The 24392-nt window shown below is 34.5% G+C and overlaps 2 protein-coding genes across 3 annotated transcripts; one reads left to right on the forward strand and one right to left on the reverse strand.

Moving 5' to 3' along the window:
* Window positions 1-1184: 1184 nt before the first annotated feature.
* zgc:153018 lies at window positions 1185-5630 on the reverse strand. Its single transcript, NM_001076639.1, is given in 5 exon segments — window positions 1185-2072; window positions 2099-2620; window positions 2701-2779; window positions 3603-3740; window positions 5197-5630. Coding segments are annotated over 4 exon segments (747 nt in total). The 5' UTR covers window positions 5520-5630; the 3' UTR covers window positions 1185-2072; window positions 2099-2413.
* A 4313-nt stretch (window positions 5631-9943) lies between these two features.
* Window positions 9944-23694, forward strand: ttc9c (tetratricopeptide repeat domain 9C). 2 transcript variants are annotated; one of them, XR_012389406.1, is made up of 4 exons: window positions 9944-10073; window positions 13958-14267; window positions 17415-20040; window positions 20095-23694. XR_012389406.1 is itself a non-coding variant. In NM_200265.1 (4 exon segments), coding segments are annotated over 4 exon segments (654 nt in total). In that variant the 5' UTR covers window positions 9988-10061; the 3' UTR covers window positions 23370-23627.
* The last annotated feature ends 698 nt before the right edge of the window (window positions 23695-24392 follow it).

Below are 24392 nucleotides of genomic sequence, written 5' to 3' on the forward strand. Positions count from 1 at the left end.
CTTAGTCTGTCCACAAGGTGTCAACGCTGAATCAGGCTGTTGTTTCACAGTCAGAAAGAACTGGAGGACAACAACATCAAACTACTGAGCAACCAATAGTGAGCACGCTGTTATATTCAATAAAGTAAAAACCCCATTCAGTTTCTTCATATGGATTGTTTTTAAACAGTAACTGATAGCGTTAAAGTTGTTAATCGATTGTAGATGCTTTTGATGAACCCATCTCTTCACATAAATTCAACTTATTTTTAAAACAATTTAATAGCAGAATCGGTGCAGAAAAACTACATTACCCATGATGCCGCACAGAAAATACGACCAATCAGAGAATTGCACTGAGCCAAGAGCTAAAAGCATCTTTAGATCTTTAGTTCATATTTCTTTAATTAAAGATGTTGGGTTCACGGTTACATTATTCGCCCTCCTTAATTATTAGCCCCCCTGTATATTTTCCCCAAATTTCAGTTTAACAAAAAGATTTTTTTTCAGCACATTTCTAATTATAATAGTTTTAATAACTCATTTCTAATAACGGATTTATTTTATCTTTGCCTTGATGACGGTACATAATATTTGACTAGATATTTTTTCAAGACACTAGTATTCAGCTTAAAGTGACAAGATCTAGGTTATTTTGGTTAATCTTTTATTAAATAAATTAAGTTCACAGTCTCATGTTTGCCTTTTTGTATATTTTACATATATTTTTGACTTTGTTGCGATTCTCTTCATAGCAGTTTGGCTTATAGCTTAGAGCACTTTTAACAAAAACTTTTTTTTTTTAATCCCTGTGGGGAAAAACGGGGGTGAAAACTAATGCACTCTTTAGTTCAAAATCCACATGAACTTTTTATTCAGAATGAAATGGAATATAGAGTAGGGGGTGGGACTTTATATTTGTACCCTTCTTATCCTCTTAGAATGGCACCATCACTATCTATTTTTAAACCACTTTTAAAAACAAAACATACCTGTTCTGTTTGGCTTTTTTAATAATAATTTTATAATAGTTTTGTTGATTGCTTTATTTTAAAGTTCATTCTGTTGTTTCTCTTGGTTTTATGTCTATGTTTTCATAATTGTCTGAAGTACAGTCCTTTGTGACAGTTTTTAAATGTGCTTTATAAATAACTGAACTTTCACTTTAAAGGTCTTTGCTCACTGAAGTCTACAATTTTTTTCTGTTTTTTCGTATTTCTTTTTTTTGTCCGCCACATTCTGTTTTTATATTAATTTATGCACTGCATTTGTTATAAAGTGATCTGTGCTGGTCAAGTGATGGCATTCTATATTTTGGCTTTCGCTTGTACAGTGGCTCTGAAAAAACCCTCTCTATCAAAACACCTCTCAAACACTTTTTCGTAAAAAAAAATGTAACCCGATTCTAGATTTTTTATGACACACATAAGTTTCGGAGGCAGCATATCAATATAATTTGAGGTCAAATAATTTTTTACAAAAATTTTAAAATTACGGAAGATAATTTTGGATTTAGTGTGCAAAGACCTTAACTTAAACTAAAGGCTGGAGGTGCATGGCTAAGCATATTCCACCTACTCTGTCAAGCTGACATCATCAGCCATTCCAGACCAAATGGTTCCATTTTGATTAAAGACTACCAAAACAAACAGTTTTAATTAGATTTACTTGCACTGATAAATTGGTCACCTTAAGATTATTGCTTTTTAAATCCTCTCATGATGCCATTTGACATGTTATAGCACATAATTGAATTAACGTCATTGCGTCACCGCACTATATACATTTCCTCTGGAATTTCATGTAATTTTGGGTGTTTCATTCTAAATTTGTCGACTTTAACTGCAGTTTGGTACTTTTACTTTCATTCAGGAACATGTCATGCATGCTTCCATGACAAACTAGATATTGGATGCAAGCATGAACTGCTGGAAGAGTGTTGTTTTAATGGAATTTGATACTGCACGCCGAATGGAAAGAAAAACATTCGCATTTCGCAATGCAGGTGTCTGTGGTCCTTCACTGACTCAGTAGGTGCAGAGAATACTGTCAAACTGCCGTGTGTGTATAGATTATCCTGTCAAAAAATGTGTCAAAAATCCTACAGGATAGTAATAGTTTGATTGCGGTGTTTACATGTCTGCACTGCACTTCAATAATGTGACTAAAATCAGATACTCCACGTCTTAATTCCCTATCTGTGTAGTTCGATTATGACCTAAATCTGATTAATTTAACGCTGTTTATATGGTCGTCTCTTAATCAGAGTATCGTCTTTATCGTTTTAAAATCTGATTATTGGTGTCCATGTAAACATACTCAATGTGTGCTAGCAAAATAAGCATTGTAAATTTTGATATACGGACTTTAAAAGGCTGTGTGTATACAATAAAAACTCAGTATACTTTAGGCTTCAAAGTGCAACACTGTACGGCTAAATAAACACACTGGGAGTGTGTGAAGGGTGCGGATGTGGATGCGGGTGATGAATGGGACATTCGGCTTGAGCTTGGCCCAGGAGGAGTTCCTTCTCTCTGGATATACACGGTCTGCTGATCTGCTGACTGTGGGAATGATAAAGCCTCAGGAAGGACAAAATAGACTGAGCCAACCATAAAGCTGTTACACACCACAGAGAGATCTGTGAAAAAACAGAAGATAACATGTAAAAATATGCATCTTGTGTTTAACTGAGGCAGACTGAAATACGAGACACTTTACCTGCGCACAATTGAGCTCAGAGTAGAAAGAGGATGTTTCAACGTCCAGATAAAGTGGAACAGACTGAGACTCGGCACAACTGCAGAGCAAGAGGCAATCGTTACTTATCAGACTAGATAATAATAACAACATGACATAGAGATTTCATTTATTCATGAAACATATGCACAATCAATAGTATACTGTAAATATTATTATTAAATATTAATAGAGCATGCATTAATATTTTTAATCATTATGTTTTAATCTAGGTGTATAAATTAATAATGTGACTGTAATATCATGTGGGTATTCAATTCATTAATAAAACTCATGATATGGGTCATGTCACGTAAGACTGCTGCCCCTGTGACGCAGCCCCGGAAAAGCAGATAAAAATGAGATAAGATGATGTGGGTATTCATTCATGAAATATCAAAAGTAAACATTGAATATTATTATAAAAAAATGTTTACTATAATCAGTGTTAATTAGTCTATAAAGCCTCTTTGTGACTGTAATAACATGACGTGTTAAGATCTAATTCATTCATGAAACATGCACAATCAATCGTATACATTAAATGTTATTATACAATATTAATAGAGCATGCATTTCATTTTTGATCCATAATCCGAGTCTATACGCTGTAATAACATGACTGTAATAGCATGATGCGGATATTTATTTTTTTCATAAAACATGAAGCATTAACAGTATACATTGAATATTATTATACAACTTTAATACAACTATAAGGCCTCTGTTACTTTAATAACATGATATAGGCATTTAATTCACTCAAGAAACAAATGCACAATTAACAGTATACAATAAATATTATTATTCAGTATAAACAGAGCATGCATTTAATAATTTTAACCTTCTTTACGACAGTGTATTTTGAAAGCAGCAGTGTGTACCTGTAGGGTCTGGTGTTTTGGTCAGTAACAGTGTTGCACCAGGACACGAGGCCCAGGGTGAGGGTCACACTGGCTCCTCCAGAGAGGAAAAGCACACACAAGCTCAGCAGCAGTGTCAGGAATGCAGAGAACAGAGTGCTGGATAAACAGAAGGCAACATTAAAAAAAAAAAAATTTTATTCCTTTTATATGACATCAATTACGTTATAATTTGCTAATGAGCTTACTATATATAAGTACATACAAATAATGTGCCAACTAATGTGCATATACAAGTTTATACTAATATACCTGAAAAACGAATCTATTTTCTATTATAAACAATAATGCAAATAACCTTTTTTTATTGTTATGTTGTAATTGCAGGTTTATATTGTTACATTTTCAGATATATATATATATATATATATATATATATATATATATATATATATATATATATATATATATATATATATATATATATATATATATATATATATACTTTTCAAGCCCTTTCAAACATTTTATAACTCTTCCAGCACTTTACAAATGTGCTGAATGTCATACCTCGTCACAATATAACAGAAGCTATAGTAGTCTATATAGTATTTAAAGGCATGTTTGCCCCAAGCCCAACATTAAATTACTGTTACTTACTCTCTAAAATGTAATTTACCCAAAATCTAAATGCCATCTTTCATTTAAAATGTATTTTTACTTTTATTTCATGAATTGTTCACTCATGAAGTGATAATCTTTACGTATTTTGTTTTCTCACACTGTTTAAGCAAATGCAAATGCACTTGCAAATAATTTTATAACATTAATTTTAGGCAAATGCACGCCATAGTTTTCATTTTGTGTATATTTATTTTATGTTTTATTATTTTATTTAAATAGATAATTTTATTACCTTTTAATCAGAAAATATCATGAAAACAATAGCAGTTGCAAACACTTCATCCAAAAATCTAAGCACTTTTCAAACCTTAAAAAAACACTAGATTCAAATTCAAATATTTCCAGCACCCTTACTAACCCTGGTAAAGTTTTATATTCACACATTCGTTCAGTGACAAGTTACCTGACTTGTTATTGAGTTAAACTTGTTTTATTTTTGTGCATTCGTTCGTGACAACCTCCCTATATTGTTTACCATGGTACTTTGAATATTCAGTCTTAAATTGCATATAAGTATGACTTTGAAACAACATTAGCACTATTTATGTTGTACTTTGTTAAATCATTGGCTGCTAATACGATTTCACTATTTAGAATTTGCAAAGAATACTTTTCTGAAATTATATTATTAAGGAGAAAGTCAGAACGTGCGAATATAAAACCAATTTTACCTCAGTTTACCATGCTACGTTGAATATTCGGTCAGAAACAGCATGTAAGTGTGGCTTCAAAACAACATTAGCACTATTTAGTTGACTGTGAGCAAATGTAATAAGCCTTTGGCTGCTTATATATTTTTCCCTATTTAGAATTGGTACAAAACACTTTTCTCAATACATAATATCAAGGAGAAAGTCTGAATGTGCGAATATAAAACCATCTTTACCCCAGTTGTATTTTCAGTAGTACGTTAGTTGTTTAGCTCACTCACTCGTCGTGCCGCCGGTGTAGATAGAAGAAACTTCTCCAGCCCTGGACCGCCCCGTACAGAACGCTGAACATCCCGACGAAAGTGGCGAACTGACAGGCGGCCGGAGGACCCCACTGCTGCACCACCAGATGACTGACCTCCCGGGTTTCTCCCTCGGCCACCGTCAGGTTCTCCGTCCTCCAGAATCCCTGGCTAAACAGCGCGCACCGGCCCTTAAACGCGGATCCGTTCAGCGCCAGCGGGACAACCACCATCAGCCCAGCGAGCACCGACAGGGTGTGTGCGGCGCAGTGGGCCAGCAAGAGTCGCCGATCCAGCTCCATACAGATTAGCTTTAATATACAGAGGTGTGTGTGGTTTAAATTCTGGAGCCTCAAAGTTTGTTTTCGAGCGAATTCTTTCTAATGTTAAGCATAAATACAAAAGCGATGTGTATTTGAGGCGTGGCTCCTCCCCTCTGGCGGCGGGACGCTCTTACACAACCGCTCGATCTGACTTTTAAATTTATAGACGCTGGAATCGATTCCGAGTCCGAGTCCTGGTTTGTGAATCGATTCCTCGCAATGATTCTTCTTCATTTCTTTTCTCTCAACGCGTGACCGTAGTAAATAAGCTATAAAGATCAGCTTAGTTAGGCACGTTTTTATTGCATGATGACTGAAAGAACATGTAATAATAATTATAACGTTATAACACTGAAAAACACAGTTAAAGGGGATTTGTTCACCCCAAAAAATGTAAATGAAACGCTTACATTTGAACGCCCCCCAAATAAGTTGAGTTGAGTGAGAAAAATAATTAATTTAAACGAAGAAGAGGTCATTGTCAGCAATATACACGTTTAAATATGACTTTATTTTACTGGTTTAGCATGAATATCATATAACAAGTTATTAAAAATGACACGATGGCATGAAAGAATCACTGAAATTGTTATTTGAACCACTTCATTAAGTAACGAACTAGGCTATTCTGTTTACGTAAATGTCTTTGGGCTTTTGATCAATAGCAAGCGAGAGCCAGTGATTAGCTTAAATTGAATGCGTCTGCTGAAGATGAGTTGCTTTCTCTTGATCTAATCAATTCCAAACAGAATCGACTCTCTTCTTAAAGCTTCAGAATTGATTCTTTTATGGAATCGACTCTTTTAGCCCTTTGTGACAGTGGTCTGCGTGTGACGCACGATCTCCACGTACGCGTGAATGTAAAGCTGCAGCATGATGCTATTTTTATATAAACTATGTGTGTAATAGATTTAATTTAATTACGTATTCGGAAATGAAAGTAATAGTGAATGTTGGGGTTTTTCCATGACAAGGCAGCGCCACGCCCCTCTGAAAGCTTAACTCGGTCAGTGGATCGGTGCTGTTATGTAAGACCCCCGATAGCAGACCAAACATTACAAAAATAGGTCAGACTTGCCCCTCCATCACAAACAGACTGTCTAATCATAAAAGTCATTCTGGTTTTGTTTCACATAGAAATGTTAAATATGTCTGCCATCAGACATTTACAAACCAGCTTTAAAAGGATCCTTTTTTAAGAAGAAAAGCTGACCAACCCCTTGCAAAAAGTTTAATGCAATAAAATAAGAAAATTGATGTATATTAATCTACTTTTCACTGCTCCTTATAAATATATATACAAATTATAGGCTGAAGTACTGACATATAAGTATAAATACATTGACCACTGCTGATTTTATTTTTACATTTTAAGATATACTCACCGGCCACTTTATTAGGTACACCTTACTACTACCAGGCTAGACCCCGTTTTGCCTTCAGAACTGCTTTAATCATTTGTGGCATAGATTCAACAAATACTGGGAATACTCAGTGGTTTTGGTCCACATTGGCAGGATAGCATCACGCAGTTGCTGCCGATTAGTCAGCTGCACATCCATGATGCGAATCTCCCGTTTCACCACATACCAAAGGTGCTCCATTGGATTGAGCTCTGGTGACTGTGGAGGCCATTTGAGTACAGTGAACTCATTGTCATGTTCCAGAAACCAGTCTGAGAGGATTCACGCTTTATGACATAGCGCGTTATCCTGCTGGACGTAGCCATCAGAAACTGGGTACACTGTGGTCATAAAAGGATGGACATTGTCGGCAACAATACTCAGGTAGGCTGTGGCATTGTTATGATGCTTAATTGGTACTAATGGGCCCAAAGTGTGCCAAGAAAATATCCCCTACAACATTACACCACCACCAGCAGCCTGAACCATTGACACAAGGCAGGATGGATCCATGCTTTCATGCTGTTGGTGCCAAATTCTGACCCTAATATCTGAATGTTGCAGCAGAAATCCGCAGCGGGTTATATTCATGAGGGCGCATTATAATGTTTCCGAGCTGTTTTCTGACAGTTTATCTTGTTTAGATAAGTTTGCAGATCAAACAAAATAAACTATACTCTTTCTAAACACCTGTCTCGTGTTTTATTTGTCCTCTACAGCAATACACTGTCAGTCTGTTGAATGCATTTGTATGCAACATGGTTTGGTAATAAAGCAATCTAACAAAAAAAATAGTTGTTATAAATGTACCTTCATTAGTCAAGAATTATGGTCGGTAATAAAAAGTTAATGAAAGATGTACTAGGACATAATGGTAATGTTATGGTTGTTACATAACTGTGTTTATTAATATTCTGTATGTTTAAAACCAGCAGATTAAACTACATATTTAACATGTCATGAACTTACTTAATTATTATTCAGAAATTTGCTTAATAAAACTGTCCAAAGACAAGAATGGGTATTGTTTTGGTTTTTATGTCAGACTACTGTAGGTTTTAGGTTGAATAGGCTACCTAAATGACCCAAATCAAGTAAAATGTCTCTTCCTCAAGTACTTTTGGCATGGGGTGGTGAGAAAAAAAAGTCAATATCAAGTTATATTATATATATATATATATATATGAAAGAAGTTGAACAAGTTTTCACATATTATACACACACACACACACACACACACACACACACACACATATATATATATATATATATATATATATATATATATATATATATATATATATATACATACACACATATATACATATTATATATATACACACACACACACACATACATATACACACACATATATATATGAGCAATTCCATGAAAATGTCAACCTTGCCATGAAATTAAAATGTTTTCACCAAAATAGCGAAACCGTTTCTACATTTTTTTTGTGTAGGCAAGTGTTTTACAGTACTTTAAAAATGTCTCTGTCAATGTTTTCAAACTATTTTATTTGATTAACCAAAGTCAAACAAATGGCGATTTCACATCCGTCACATCCCTAACAAAAAAGTGTCACATCCATAACAAAGCTTTTTCCTCAAAAAATGCAAAAATGTCAAAATAAAATAAAATCAATCATTTTTGTTCTTTAAAGAGCCAACTCTTATCCTTTTGTTGAGCATTATTTATTTTGGGTTGTGCAGTTTAATTCACAGAATTTCTACAAAGTATGTTGTATACTGTAAACTCAGAGACTTTTTTGTCACATCCATAACGCATGTTTATTTTACTAATTTAAAGTATAAAAATGTTCACAGATTGAATTTTTTTGATTCCATAACTCTGTGGTTAGTTGTTTTGGAAAATATAAACAGATGATTCAATATAATGTTATAGTATACTTTCTCTGCGAATTTATGTTTTGAATTTTTACTGCAAATGTCACATCCATAACGCTGGAATCAGCTATATATATATCCATATATATATAAAGAAGTTGAACAAGTTTTCACAATATTTTAGTCATAATGAACTTTCTATACATTTCCATTAGCCTTTTTTTCTAAATCTGCAATTGATGAATTGCTCCCAGGTCAATCTTGACTTTGTCTAATGAAGATGCATCTGATAGGAGATTGTCCAATGTTCACATTTCTACTTTTGTTTTGGTTTTATCTTTGTCCTATGTAGCGCTGTCTTTTCTTTTCTGTATCACAACCTATGTAACCTGCATTATAAAAAAAAAGGCTGACGTTTAATAAATCGACAGACTATCGGCAAATTTGTCAGTGTTTGTTATCTAACATTAATTTCGTTTTATATATGTAAATAAATAAATAAATAACCCTTTTTTTCTGTTGTTTTTTTGTAGTATTTACAAACATAGTACAAGAGAATACATCTCACAACAGTTATGAACATAATAAAAATAAATAAAATAAGATGAAATAAATTCTTTCAGTTATACAATGTATAAACATGCCAGGGGTAGAAAAAAGAATAGGTAAGATCATGATAATAATTATATACAAAAACTTATTCAATCAAATGAAATTTACATAATGCCTCGTATGTTTTTTTTAGCTTTTCTGTTTTTTATGTTACATAATGTAGTACCATATTGTTTAATCTCCTTTATAAAATAAACACAATTTGGCTTAGCTTTGACCCATTTCTTGACATGGATATGGTATTTTCCAAGTAATATTATTAGTTGTATAAGAAAACATGTTTTTGAATCAATTCCATCTTGTACAAAAGCAAGTATAACATCATATAACCCAATTTGTATTGGTGTACCAAATGTCCTTGAAATAAAGTTAGAAACATCAATCCAAAATAATCTTGAGTATACACAAATAAATAAATAACCGCTGACCGTCGCATATCTCTGACAGACGTCATAGCTGTAATGTGATTTGTCATCAAAGCTCACGTGATCCAGTCGGCTTTTCCGTTTTGTTCAGGAGGAGGCAGTGTTGCGGAGCTTCATCCAGGAATCATAACAACCACGAAGAAGAGCGTCAAACACTCATTTTTTAGCCTCCCAGCAACATTTACTGCATTAAACGCACTCTGAAACCATTATAAAGCTTTAAACGCCATGGACGAAAAGGTAAAAAGAAGGTTTTCTTTAGCACGCAGTAAAAGGGCGGATATTAGCTTCAGCACGATGTCCTGGGCGCGGTTTATACTCATAGACATGATCTATTTTGATGAAAAGTCACTTTTTAGTGATATGAACTTGCATGCCAGCTTAATCTGTGTACGTAATTGATTTGATTTAATGTATGAGTAATTTACCAGTTTAGATACAAACCTAATGAATGAATGAACTGGACTCAATCCTGTAAACTGGTTTACTTCTGTTAGACTGGTTAAGCTGGTCTGCCTATGTTTTTAAGAGGACACCTGGCCATTAACGAGGGCCAGCAGCACTAATTAATACTAATAATTACTTTGCTTAAATGGTCAAACTTTCTATTTACGTGCCAAACCAGCACTGATCTGACAGGACTGAAAGTGTAAAGTGAAGTTTTTGTTCACACATTCAGAATTCCTTATTATACAATTTCAGAAAAGTAAGATTTGCTAATAGTAAATTGTGAAATCGTATAAACAGGATAGAGGTAAAGTTGGTTTTATATTCACACATTCGGACTTTCCCCTTAATAATATAATTTCATTAAAATATTATTTTCAAACTCTAAATAGCGAAATCATATTAGCACTCAATGACTATCAAAGTACAACATTGTTCACAGTCAAATAAACAGTGTTAATGTTGTTTTCAAGCCACACTTGCATGCTAATTCCAATCGAATATTCAAAGTAACATGGTAAACAATATAGAGACTTCTAAATGAACGAATGTGCGAATATAAAACCAACTTTACTTCTATATAAGCAGGTAATGACTGTCAAAGTACAACGTTGTTTACAGTCAAATAAATAGTGCTTATGTTGTTTTGAAGTCATACTTGCATGTGATTTCAACGTAAGTACCATGGTAAACAATGGATATCACAAGTTGCCATTGAACGAATGATCAGAGGCAACTCTCATATATTTCAGATTATAATATGCACTTTACAGTTAAAAGATTAATAAATAGGTCAAATGTTCAGAGTAATCATTAGAATAAACAAGTAATGTATATTTGTTGTTAATGCATGTCAATTAGTTTAAACTAAAACTAAAAAGTCAACTATTTCTTTTTTTTTTTAGCTTGGGAAATATTTAATTGTTGCAATCAAGATATTTCTCAGATGCTTCACAAGCAGTACTGCCACATGAGGTGCTGCACTAATAATATGTATGTGAGAATTATGCCTGTAAGAAGTTCCAAGAAGTTATAGTCTTGATAGAGAGAAAACTGTAACCCTACAAGTTTATTCCCCTTGAGTTAGAGAGGCCAGTGAGTTATGTGTCTTATTGTGTTAACTGCTTTGCTGTATGTGACCGAGTATGTTAAAGCATAATTAGCCAAATAACTGTATTTCCTTACATGTTGAATGTGCACTTTATAATAATAAGCAAACAACACCTAATTAATGTAAGTTTTATGTTTTTATTTTCATAGTTCGGATGGCATTGTTGAGACATAAAGACATGCAAGGCTAGAATGTACAAAACATACTAAAGCAGAGATGCCCAAAGTAGGGCCCGGGGGTAAAAATTGGCCCATGGTAACTTTTGATTTGGCCCACCATCCCATTTGAGAAGGGGTTATGTATAGATTATCCTTTCAAATTTAATGTAAAACTGTATTTAACTCTTCTTTTAAAAGCCCAGAAAGATAAAGTGCTCTGATAAACAGTGTCAGCTTTGCACACAAGTTTGCAGTTCTCTTTATTTACATTGTCATACTTTTCCCATGTGGGCAGTAGGGTGGAATCTATGCAAATGTACAAATATAATGAATTTTGATGAATAAAATTATTCTTAAAAGTCACATTATTTCAAGTGCTGTGGAGAAAAGGTGTGTGTCAATCTAGCCTCTGCAAGTATTTTTATGTTAAATATAATATGTACAATATATATTATTTTAAATTAATAATGTTTGGGAACATTGATACAGCCATAATCTTCTTATGATACAAACACAGATGAAATAGCTCTGATCATGTAAATGTTTGTACTAACCATACTGCACATTTTATTAACTTAACAATAACTTATTTCTGCTGTCCAGTGTGAGACATTTTTCAGCTCAACTTGGTCAAAAATTCATCAAGAAGATTGAAATTTTGGACACTGCACCTTTAGCAGTTGTTCAATTAACAATATTGTTTTTCTTATGTTCCTGCTCGGAGCAGTTTCTACTATTTGCTGATGGTAAAAAATGAATAACTGAAGAGACCTTTAATTAGCATTTTGCACTTTAAAAATGTATTTTTGTTTATTCAATTAAGATGATTTTCAGGATCTTAATATTTATTCTTTAATTCTTTTTGTATATTATTATATGAAAGGTTCACATTTATGCAACCAATAGTTAATAAACTTGTTTTTTTCCATACTTACTGTTGCTGACTTGTTCTCAGTTTGATCTAGCCTTTCATACATTTGACTCAACGAAATAGGTAAAAGTAAAGTATTCATAATTTGTGCTGATATCAGATTTATATCGGTATCGGTTCGCACTGATGGCTGCAATATCGGTATCGTATCGGAAGTTAAAATGTTGTATCGGGACATCCCTATATTGTATAGTATTTCTTGTTAAGCTACAAAAAACAATCTGACATTAAATGTTTCGATTTAAATGGTGTATATTCATCAGATTTAGTTTCAAATGTACATTTGTCCATGTACGATGGACTTTGGTGTAAAGGAGTAAATCAAGGCAAAATGTAAAAAAATAAATGTGATTGTTTATGATGTGGCGATTTGGCAGCGTAGTAGGTAGTGCTGTCGCCTCACAGCAGGAAGGTCGCTGGTTCGAGCCTCGGCTGGGTCAGTTAGCATTTCTGTGTGGAGTTTGCATGTTCTCCCTGTGTTCGCGTGGGTTTCCTCCGGGTGCTCCGGTTTCCCCCACAGTCCAAAAACATGCAGTACAGGTGAATTAGTTAGGCTAAATTGTCCGTAGTCTATTAGTGTGTATGGATGTTTCCCAGAGATGGGTTGCAGCTGGAAGGGCATCCGCTGCGTAAAAACATATGCTGGATGAGTTGATATTTAATTTTTGGCCCTTCATACGAAAAAGTTTGGGCACCCCTGTACTAAAGACTCGTGTCTGAATAAAAGTCAGTTAAAATCAAGAACGACTTGAGCTTTTGATTCAACTCGAGGGGAGTAACAACATATAAATGTATTCTGGATGTGTCTTGACAACAGTATGGTGGCTGAGAGAGCTTAACATGCTGCAATTTCAAGAAAATACATTCATTCATTCATTCATTTTCCTTTGGCTTAGTCCCTTTATCAATCAGGGATCGCCACAGCGGAATGAACCACCAACTTATCCAGCATATGTTTTACAAAATGGATGCCCTTCCAGCTGCAACCCAGTACTGGGAAACATACATGCTCATTTACACACATACACTACAGCCAATTTAGTTAATTCAAGTCACGCACGCCTTTGTACTGTGGGGGAAACCGGAGCACCAGGAGGAAACCCAGGCGAACACTGGGAAACATGCAAACTCCACAAAAAAAATGCCAACTGACCCAGTCGGGGCTCAAATCAGTGACCTTCTTGCTGTGAGGTGATATTGCTAACCACTGAGCCACCATGATGCCCCAAGAAAATACATGCAATTACAAAAAAAACGGCAGCAAATTAAGAAAAGATCCTTATCAGTTTGTCAGCATATGATTTGCAAATCCTCACAAGGCACACACAATATAAAACACACCATACATTAGACTGAATAATAATCACTTAATAAAAATAGATCTCAAAACTGACAGGCGCTTGAAAAATCTCAATGTTTTTGCCTGCAGAGTCTCACCTTTAATAATGCAGTCGGTTTTCATCACTGTGTGTTTCAGGTTGCAGATCCTCCTGCAGGGGATGATGGGTCATCGTGTTTGGGGGCTGCCGGAGGATCGTCTGCTTCCCGTTTGGACTCTCAGCTCCAGGAGGCCGTCCGGTTAAAGACGGAGGGCAATGCTTTCTATCGGGGGAGAAACGTGCGCTCTGCTATTGGCCGCTACCATCGAGCTCTGCTGGTCCTGCGCAGTCTGGACTCTGAGGTAAACTCTGTGATGCAGGGCTTCGGGGCTCCGGTGCCCAAACTCAACCAGGAGCAGGACGAGCTGCTGAGGAGCACGCAGATAGACTGCTATAACAATCTAGCAGGTTTGTGTTTCTTGCAAAAACTTGATTTACACCCCTCACAAATCTCTCATTTAGATTAATGTTATCTAAAAGATGCCTTATAATATTATATTTGTGGATTTAACATTAGATTGAAGCCAAATCTGGAGCTAATCTAACAAGATTACTTACGATAGCGGTCCAAAATTAGTACACCCAGATTAATATTAAAAATATGAAATAAAAAATGTATAAAAAGCAAAATTCAAGAGAAACTAAAAATGTATACAATTTTGTAGGTTGTATTTTTTTTTTCCAAAATTTAAATGTTATATTTCTGTTTCTAAAGATGTTTGGTGACTAAAATATTATTTTTAATAAATATATCTGTTTAATAAATCTGTTTTGTTCAAATGCAGCAAAATATGTTACTTATATTCACTAAGAAATGGATAAAAATATATATATTTAAAATGGGGTGTACTCAATTATGTTGAGCAGCACTGTATTTGAAGAGTAATTATAAGTCTTTAGTTTTAGTTAGTAGTTTTAAAAATATTCCCGAAGTGTTGTTTAATGGAAAGATTTTTTTCCACACATTTTAAACTAATTTCTAATATAACTTTTTCATGCCATGCTTAGAGTAATGCATAATATTTTACTAGTTATTTTGCAAGATACTAGTATTCAACTTGGTCAATTAAAGGCGCAGTATGTAAGTTTGACTCCCAGTGGTTGAACTGGGTATTGCACTCCTGGATCAAAACAAATGCAAGCGCATGTTGCCAGATTAAGGACCAACAGAATCTTACGATTGAGCCTAAATGCTAACTTGAATCATGTTCTAATTAAAAGCAATGGCACGTGATAAGAGGAATATATCCCGTATTAAAAGCAGTTTTTGTTCCAATGAACACATTAAATTTATATATCAGAAACAGTTTCTATTTCTTGCAGCTGAACAACAGAAAACTGACAGTGATCCCCTCAGGTACACCTCATGTGCTTTATTCAGTGTTAAATGCTAATAATGTGAGTTTGAAGGCCATTTTACATGACATTTATTGCCATATACTTAAAGCACCAGCAGATAGTTAACCTCAGATCTTAAAAATAAAATAAACTGTTTGAAATTTAGCTTTAGAACTGTGACTCAGTGCAAACTAACACATATCAATCATTCATCATGTACATTTAATAATGTTAAAGAGTGTTAATATGTATAATTAGATTAGAAACCTTACCATTTCGTGAGTGAATGCACGTATATTCTGTACTTCTGAATGGCTGTATTACAATTTCTGTCGTGTTTCGTCTGGTGGTGCAAACAGCCAAATTTCACATCACTGCAAATCTTGTCACGTAGCGTGTTGTTAGGACACGGTGTTACAATGTAACTTGCTCACCTAAAGTTTACCTTCGTAATATTTATATTACATGCTAATTAATAACCTCATGTGAATCTGCGAGTCTGCTCATGTCCACCAGAGGTCGCATTTCAGTCACAGATTCATACTTAGAGCTTTTCTGTCTGAATGAATGAAATAAGAGTTTTTTTTCCCCAAGGCAACCCGGGGTGCTGAAATATAATTGGCTAAACTCAGACATGTTCCGGCACCTATTGCACATTTTCAAAGCAGAAGATCTGACTTCAGCATTGTTTTTCAGGTAAACAGGAATGTTCACTTGGCATGTTTCTCAAAAACATATTATAATATTTTTGTGCTTTGGAAGAGTCAAAAACTTACATACAGCACCTTTAAGTTAACTAGGCAAGTTATAGGACAACAGTGGTTTTGATAATAAAAAGAGATATTCCAGCTAAGCTAAAAGAAATTCAACTTTTTGAAAAGACACATATAATAGGAAATACTGTCAAAACCCCTCTGCTCTGTTAAACATCACTTGTGAAATATTGAAAAAAGGAGGAGGGTGAATAATCATGTTTTTAATTGTATGTGTTGTTAGTGTTATGTATTGTATGGGTATATGTGATCAGTTTGCAGGTTCTTTTAAGCACACCAACATTAAGTTTATGTTCTAACCTTGCTTATAAACATTTCTTTACTGAGTAGGTGAGGAATTAACTTTGGCCAGGCATTATCATAGTATTATTAATTGGACAAATCAAAATGCATACCTCTCTCTCCTATTAGGATATATACAATATTTGGTCAGGATACAACTATTTGAAAATCTGGGATTTAAAATATATATATTGAGAAAATTGACTTGAACATTGTCCAAAGTAGGTTCTAAGCAATGCACATTTTAATCAATAATTAAGTTTTCATATATTTACAGTTGGAAAGGTACAACATGTTGTCATGAAGTATGATCAGTATGTAACATTCTAATGATTTTGGCATAAGAAAAATAATAAAAAGAAATGCAGCCTTGGTACGCATCAGAGATTTGGCTCATTTCTTTTAGCCTCATTTTAGGTTATGCAAAAGACAGCGTTCTCCTCATTACCGGGGTATCGGCATGGTCTTAAAAAGTATTACACTTCAAAAACAAAATTTTAGGCCTTCGAACGTCTTAAATTCACAGGTCTTAATTTTACCTTGTTCATGAAAAGCTACCCAATCAATCTGACCCACATCCAACCACCTAATACATCTCAACTTTAAGCAAAACTGTTCATAACCAATATTATAATAGTCTGTTGTGGAAACATTTAGTTTTTAAAGAGTTTTTTTTTTTTCAATTAAGTTTAAAAAGTATGTAAACAGCTAAGGTCTGCTTGGTTTTAACACATTATTTAAAAATATGTGGCTAGGAAATTAATAATTAGATTTTATTTCTGCTGGGCATTAAAAATCATTTGTGTTTAGCCCTAATGAAGTCTGAAATTAAATTCTTTATGGTCTTAAAAAGTCTTAGATTTGATTTGGTGAAACCTGCAGAAACCCTAATTGCTATGTCTAAGAGATTTGGCTCATTTAAAAATCTTCCAGAATCAATTTAGATTATGCAAAATACAGCGTCCTCCCTATTACTCATCAGGTGTGTGTGTGTGTGTGTGTGAGGTGAGTGTGTGTCAGCATAAGACATTTGGCTTATTTGAAAATCTTCCAGACTCATTCTGCATAAGACGGCGTTCTCCTCATTACTCATTGTGTGTGTGTGTGTGTGTGTGTGTGTGTGTGTGTGTGTGTGTGTGTGTGTGTGTGTTATGTGTCTCAGCATGTTTACTGCAGCGAGAGCTGGTGGACTACACACGTGTGCTGGAGTACAGTCTGAAGGTGCTCCACTGGAGGCCTGCTGATACTAAAGCCCTCTACAGAGCCGGTGTAGCTTCACTAGAGCTGGGCGATGCTCCTGCGGCGCGACAGTACCTTACACAGGCCAGCAGAGGGAAACCTAACGGTGAATCACACACAAATCACACATGGGTTTTTTTTTTCCCTATATATGGTTTCCCAATTCACAGCAGAGGTCGCCAGAGCTTTTAAAGGTCTGATTGAGTTTTAATGACATTGTGCTTTTCCTTGACTCTTACTACTTTCTATCTGCCTAATATTTTGGTAATACTCTAGTATTAAGTATTACCTAGTGGCTAATTAATAATATATTGGCGGTCTTTTTATAATTATAAAGAATAAATTCTGATTGTTTATGCCTTATCCTACCTTATACCTAAAACAAATTTCTACGGTAACTGCTACCAGCGCACAGCAAGTTACTTTAAAAAGTAATTAATTTCTAATTTCATGATTAACACTTTATTTAAATAACATTTGGCTGAAAAGTATTTGTAGTACATGGTAATTTAATTACTTGACTCAATACGACATAGAATAACTATAAGTCTCAAGACACAGATGTTTAAATTTAACAAACAGGGCCTTTTAAAATCAATACTTAAGTAAAGTTAAACGTGTATCAAAACACAAAACATTTCAAGGTATACATTTATCACACTGCAAAAAATGCTTTTCCTAATTCAAATTTTTTTATCTACTTCAAATAATCTTGTTTTTCCTTTTGACATAAGATTTTTTTTTTTACCCCATTGGCAGATTATTTAGCTTGTTTTAAGGATAAACTCACTTATTTTTGATGCATTGTTTCTGAAAACAAGACATTATGTTTTACTTGTCTTGAAAATTATTCTTGATTAAAGAATTTTTAGCAATTATTACTAGAAATAAGACATAAAATCTAATTAAGAAAAGCATTTTGTGCTGTGTAGTACCTATTTTCTTAAGCATGTGCATCTGTTGGACAGATTTAACCTTCTTTTGGTGAATAATTTAGAAAAATATTTCATTCATAAATTTTTTTTGTCGGCTTAGTCCCTTTATTAATCTGGGGTCGCCACAGTGGAATGAACCGCCAACTTATCCAGCAAGTTTTTACACAGCGGATGCCCTTCCGGCCGCAACCCATTTCTGGGAAATTAAAAATATTTGAATAACAAAATATGAACAAATGTAAATCAACTAATTACTACTTTGTCTCTCAATTCATTGAGCAATACACAAAGCATGTGTAGTCATCTAGATCAGGGGTGCCCAAACCTTTTCTTATGAAGAGACACAAACCAAACTTGATTGAGGGTGGTGGGCCGAAGCTAAATATACCAAACTGCTTTAAATTATTTGCCATGGTAACTTACTAATTTGATAATATTTTAAAATAACTAGAAAAATCTAGCTGCAAGGAGCAATTATTGGAGTTAAGCGTTTTAGAAGTTTAAGGTTTATCAGTCTGTAAGTAGTTTATTCAACAATGAAATATATGATTAGAGTATTAGAGTTTTTAGATTAAGTTAACAAATGTTTAATTACACAAACCCAAAAAATTTAAAATTGCCCCCTAGTGGATGATTTCTCTCAAAGTTTCTCTCAAAAGACCTCTAGGCCCTTGAGTCCAACATGCCCACCAAGTTAAATTCTGATCAGCCATCATTAACTGTGTTTAATGGCTGCTCAAATTTAATTGGCTAATGACAGTCATTTTATTGTCACTCCACTTTGAGCAAAGACCCTGCATGCCAAACTTCAAGTTGATCCATCTAGTGGCTGAAATGGTAATTGAAACACTGTATTGAGCATCAACAGTCATTGAAACACTGTGTTTTTGAGACCTTTTCAACTATTATAGCGCCACCTATTTCCATTTCTCCACAAAGTTTTGCATGCTTGTTTACATTCATGTGCCACGTGTTCACTAAAATTCTCTGACGTTTTGAGTTTTCCTTATGGGTTTACAGGCATGTAGGTTCTTGTGGATATGCCCCTGCTACAGCTATTCAAAGTGGAAAGATCAACTTTTGTTCGATAATTATTGATCCACTCAATGAAACACTGGTTTCGTTGCAATTGAGCTGAAAACCAGAGATTAGTTTGCAAAAGTATTTTTTTACATATTGATGAATATTTAATGAACGGTTTGAGTGTACACGGTGGTTTTAGTGTCAAAGTGTTCAGTATGAGCAGGCCTAACATATGATCAGAAATTTGTGCGGCTGTGCAAAACTGTGTGTACTATACAATCAATTACAACCTCAAAAGGTGTGCCGTAGAGCCAAAAGTGCGCCTGTGCACTTTTGTTCGGGGTGACCCAGGGATTCAAAAATGTAAAGTTTTTGAGTCTATGACAAATGGTGGCCAAAATGTCTAAACCAGGGGTCCTGGAGGCCCGGTGTCCTGCATAGTTTAGCTCCAACAAAAAAGTCTAGTGTACCTAGAAAGAGCTTGATTAGCTGGTTCAGGTGTGTTTAATTGGGGTATGAACTAAAATATGCAGGACACCGGGCCTCCAGGATTGAGTTTGGATACCACTGGTCTAAACTTTTAGTTTTTTTGTGCCATAGCGCCACCTATGGTCTGATTTAACAGATTTTTTTGCGAGAATGGAGTGTACCGGAGTACTACCATCTAACTATTTTGAGCTCTCGGACTTACGGTTTGGTCTGACTAATAAATCTAAGGCAGAATAATAATAAAAATAAAAAGTAATAAAATTCTTAACAAAAACAATAGGGTTTCAGCACTTTGTGTATGGATCACTAACACTATTTAATCACATAATTACTTTTTTTTTTTACAATACTGTACTTATAAACAATAAAACCATAAACAAGCTCATCTATAACACAATGGAGTTCCTTGGTTTTTATTTACAAAAAGAGCCATTTTTCTCCCGATAGTGAAATATGTGTCCTATAAGTGTGGTTTTAGCAACGTGCCACACACATATACTGTAAATGTCAACATCTAAAAATGTTTAAAACATCTAAAAGTTTTTAAAATGTAATTAATTCACAACACTTAATTGAGACATTTAATTTCACTATGCTTTTTGTAGTTCTTTAATCAAACATAAGGTTATGTTAAATTACTGATGATCTCTGTTGAAGGCATTCGCCCTAACCTTACCCATTATTCTCACTCTCATCTCAGATAGGGGAATGGTGGGCCAAATCAAAGGTTATCATGCGTCAAATTGGCCCGTGGGCCCTAGTTTGGGCATCACTGGTTTAGATAAATCATCACCTTGGAATTGTAAGGTTATAATGAGATATTGAGCTTTAAAGTTTTTGCATTGCATACCAAACAGTATGTGTGTAACATTTGTTTTTTAAATAAAAAGCCTTAAAATGTAAAAACTTATATATAAAAAAAGCATCCCATAATGTAGATAATAATGTAAATGTTTTCAATTAATAAGAATATGTCAATAACTCAGTTTTGACAAAAATGTCAGAAAGAACCTAATAATTGTAAGGTGACGAAATGTAGCCTTTAGTTGAAAAATAGAACTATTCATCACAATTTATTCTCTGAATTGCTTTATACAGAACTGTTGAATTCATAGACAGTATTTAAGGCAAGCACAACTATTGTAGTTTGTTAAAATGTAATTAGTTACTGTAATTTCTTCTACATTGAAAAAGTAATCCTTTACGTTTTTAATGGAAAAGTAATTTAATTACTGTAACTAATTACATTTTAACAAACTACACTTAAAACTGGTCTAAACTAGTCTGTTATTCCTTGAGTGAAGTGAATGTGGAGTTAAAAATAGTTGAAAACATGTCCCAGGACCTCTGCATTCCCTTTATTGCATTAGCTATATTTAAGTCCAAGGTGTCCTTGTCTTTATAGACCGACATCTGTAAAAACATGGCCACACACAAACAAAAGAAGATTTGGTCACATTTTGCAATGAGGTTCCTTTAGGTAATGTAGTTAACATACAAGAAGTGGGGGCAACATTAAAACTGTTGCAAATAATTATTAATAGGCTGGTGTATTTATAAACTTGATAAGCCTGCTGTTTAGATTCATGTTCTGTTGAAATTCTTGATTCTGATTGGCTGGAGGGTGTGCATTATTTTCATTGAAACACACAGGTAGTTCCAGACTGTTTTGATCACAGTTCGAAATAAATGCGCTACACGTTTATAATTACCATAGCAACTTGCATGTGCTGCACAGGAAACCGATGAGGACTGTTAAAGGCAGACGGGAATCCACAAAAATAGGAAAACGCTCATAAATTATGCCACAAAATCAAGTTTTCAGAGTTTTTCAAGTGAGAATATAGATATTTTAAAGTCAAATTGGCAGTTTATGTATAAGGATAGTACGTGTTTAAAAAAATTGGAAGCTCCAGGCTGTCAGCGGCAGCTCCTCGAATGGCTCCCCCTCCCAAGCAAAGCTTTATATTGGCCAGACCATCACAGGACCTGCAGCTAGATCTAATTTCTTGCATCTCTGTTGTTAAAACGTGATATATAATGAATTTTTTGTGTATCTAACAGTCAGTCTTTTTTTGATCAAGTGTATTTTTTTGGCAGATTGCAGAGATACGTTTTAAAATTGATTTATAATGGTAAATAATGTAATATTACACTGATCCTGTGTGTTTGGCTGATTGCTTTTGTTTTAAAGGAGATAAATAAAGCAGAATGTTCACCTTCCTGTCCCGATATGTTTTTTCTTTTGCTGAACTTGCATATTTTACAGCAACGATTTCTGTAACAGGCTTTGGCTGCTTTCTCTTAAATGCACCTTATGTGCCCTTCAACTGGCGTTTCATAAGATACAGCTTTGTTAATGTTTTATTTCATGCGTGTAACGTTAGACGTATACATTAATGTGTTTTAATAATCGTAACGTTATTCTACTTAAATCAGAGACTGCGGTCTTTTTGTTAGATCAATTCCATGAGATCAGTTTGCCTAGCCTAATAATTTTATTTGAAAGAGGCATAATAACATGATTTATTTACTTTAGATGTTCAAAAATATTTGTTAAAGTGATTTTTTTTATATAAACAGCATGTAAAAACTAAGTGAAGGCTTAAAATTGAAAGCAAAAGAAATTCTTAAATTTCATTAACCAATGCGTAACATATTCCTAAAGCATATTTAATTAAAATGGTACTTTTAATTAAGTTTGTATGTTGATAATGAAATGTAAATCGCGGAAATTCTGCTATAGGTAGCCCAGCTTTCGCAGTATTAAACGTAATGTTAAGAGAAAGCCAAAGTACATACAGATCCTCCCTCATCAGAGAACTGGTAGAAAGTAGACAGTAGAAACAGGTGTGACTGGGAATGTCTTATTTGGCCACCTGTGATTGCATTGATGAAATTGCATCTTAATATTAGCAGGTATAAACCTTACTTGTCTGTTGAATACCTGCACATGTTTGCTAATTTTAAAATATGCATACTTTTTAAAAAACTAGAATAAAAAAAGCTTGCCTGAAGAAAAAGGTTGGGAACTATTGGTCTAATTAATAAGCTGTCAGGGATTTCAGCTCCAGTTTTCACAAGGGACACAGCTGCTGTGGAGTTTTCAGCCTGTTACGTAATGCTGTGTTATTAAATTTTGTGGATTCATCCATTTTCCTACCGTGCTTGTAAGATCAAACACCTCCGCTTTGCAGCCTTCGATTGAACCGCTCAGTTTTACATCTACATTCACAGTTCACTTCAGTGCTTTGATTGAACTAATGATGACATTCATTTCAGATGCCGATGTAAAGAAGCAGCTGCAGCGAGTGGAGGAAAGACTCAGCCAGGACTACCAAAAGGAGAAGGCGCTGTATAAAGGTATGTTCAGCAAACAAAAACAAGCCGAGGAGCAGATAGCAGAGGAGAAGACCCGGGAACTGGTCTAAATGGACTAATACACGACTCAGCAGGAGTATCCGTCAAGTACAAAGAGCTTAAAGAGCTGACAGCATCCCAAAGGAAGTGGGATGTTTTGCCTCGGGCTGTGGGTAATTTGCTGCATATGCCATTCACTGGTGTCACATGACAAGACTAAATTTGTGGCTGAAATCTGGTGCAACGTGGCGACTTGAAAGAGAATTTTAATGCACTTAAAATGCATTGTAGTCTGGTAATAAATATGATGTCCAGCTGCTTGTTTTGCATTCGGTTGCTTCCAGCTGTGTATTTCTTTTTTTTTTTGTTCATCATAATAAATATTTTTTGAAAGAATTCAACGCATAATTAATTCATTTACAACAAACTTGATGCTTCTATTTTGTTAATGAATTATTGTAATATTACCCCCCCCAACCAACACACACACACACACACACACAGTCCCACTGTCTCAGCAGGGTGAGTTTGAAAAAAGGTGATTCCAACTTTGTATAGGTGGGAGTGTCAAGTGGTGAAAGGGGGAAGGGTTTGCATAAACGGGAGTTTCAGTATGTGCACTACAAACATAGACCCAGGGGAGATAGACAGTCATTTGGAGAGCAGCATTTACAATGGATCTGAGAGCTGTGTGTGCTGTGTGTTAGTGGAGGATTATATCTTATAGTGATATTACTGTAAACTTAGTAACTAAATCATTTTGACTAAGGTATGTCTCATCGCAGGGAATTGAAAACAAAACCTTGATTGCAGCACATTTGTAAATGCAACACTGACGACCCATGTCTCCGAACAATTCTTCTTCACTCTGTACGGGCCAGTACAAACAGCCAATCTCTATGCTGGAAATTACACAAGGATCTAAATGTTTTTAGTAACATGGGACATATATATGTCAATATATCTGTCAACATCTCAAAAAAAATTTTTTGGTGTTTCGTGACCCTTTAGAATCGAGGCATTTTCTTGACAAGTACAAATATTGTTTTTTTTTCAGTCAAATTTAAGTTTTTATTTCTTGAAAGAAGCTAGAT

The sequence above is a fragment of the Danio rerio genome, chromosome 14 (assembly GCF_049306965.1).
Source record: "Danio rerio strain Tuebingen ecotype United States chromosome 14, GRCz12tu, whole genome shotgun sequence".
NCBI lineage: Eukaryota > Metazoa > Chordata > Actinopteri > Cypriniformes > Danionidae > Danio > Danio rerio.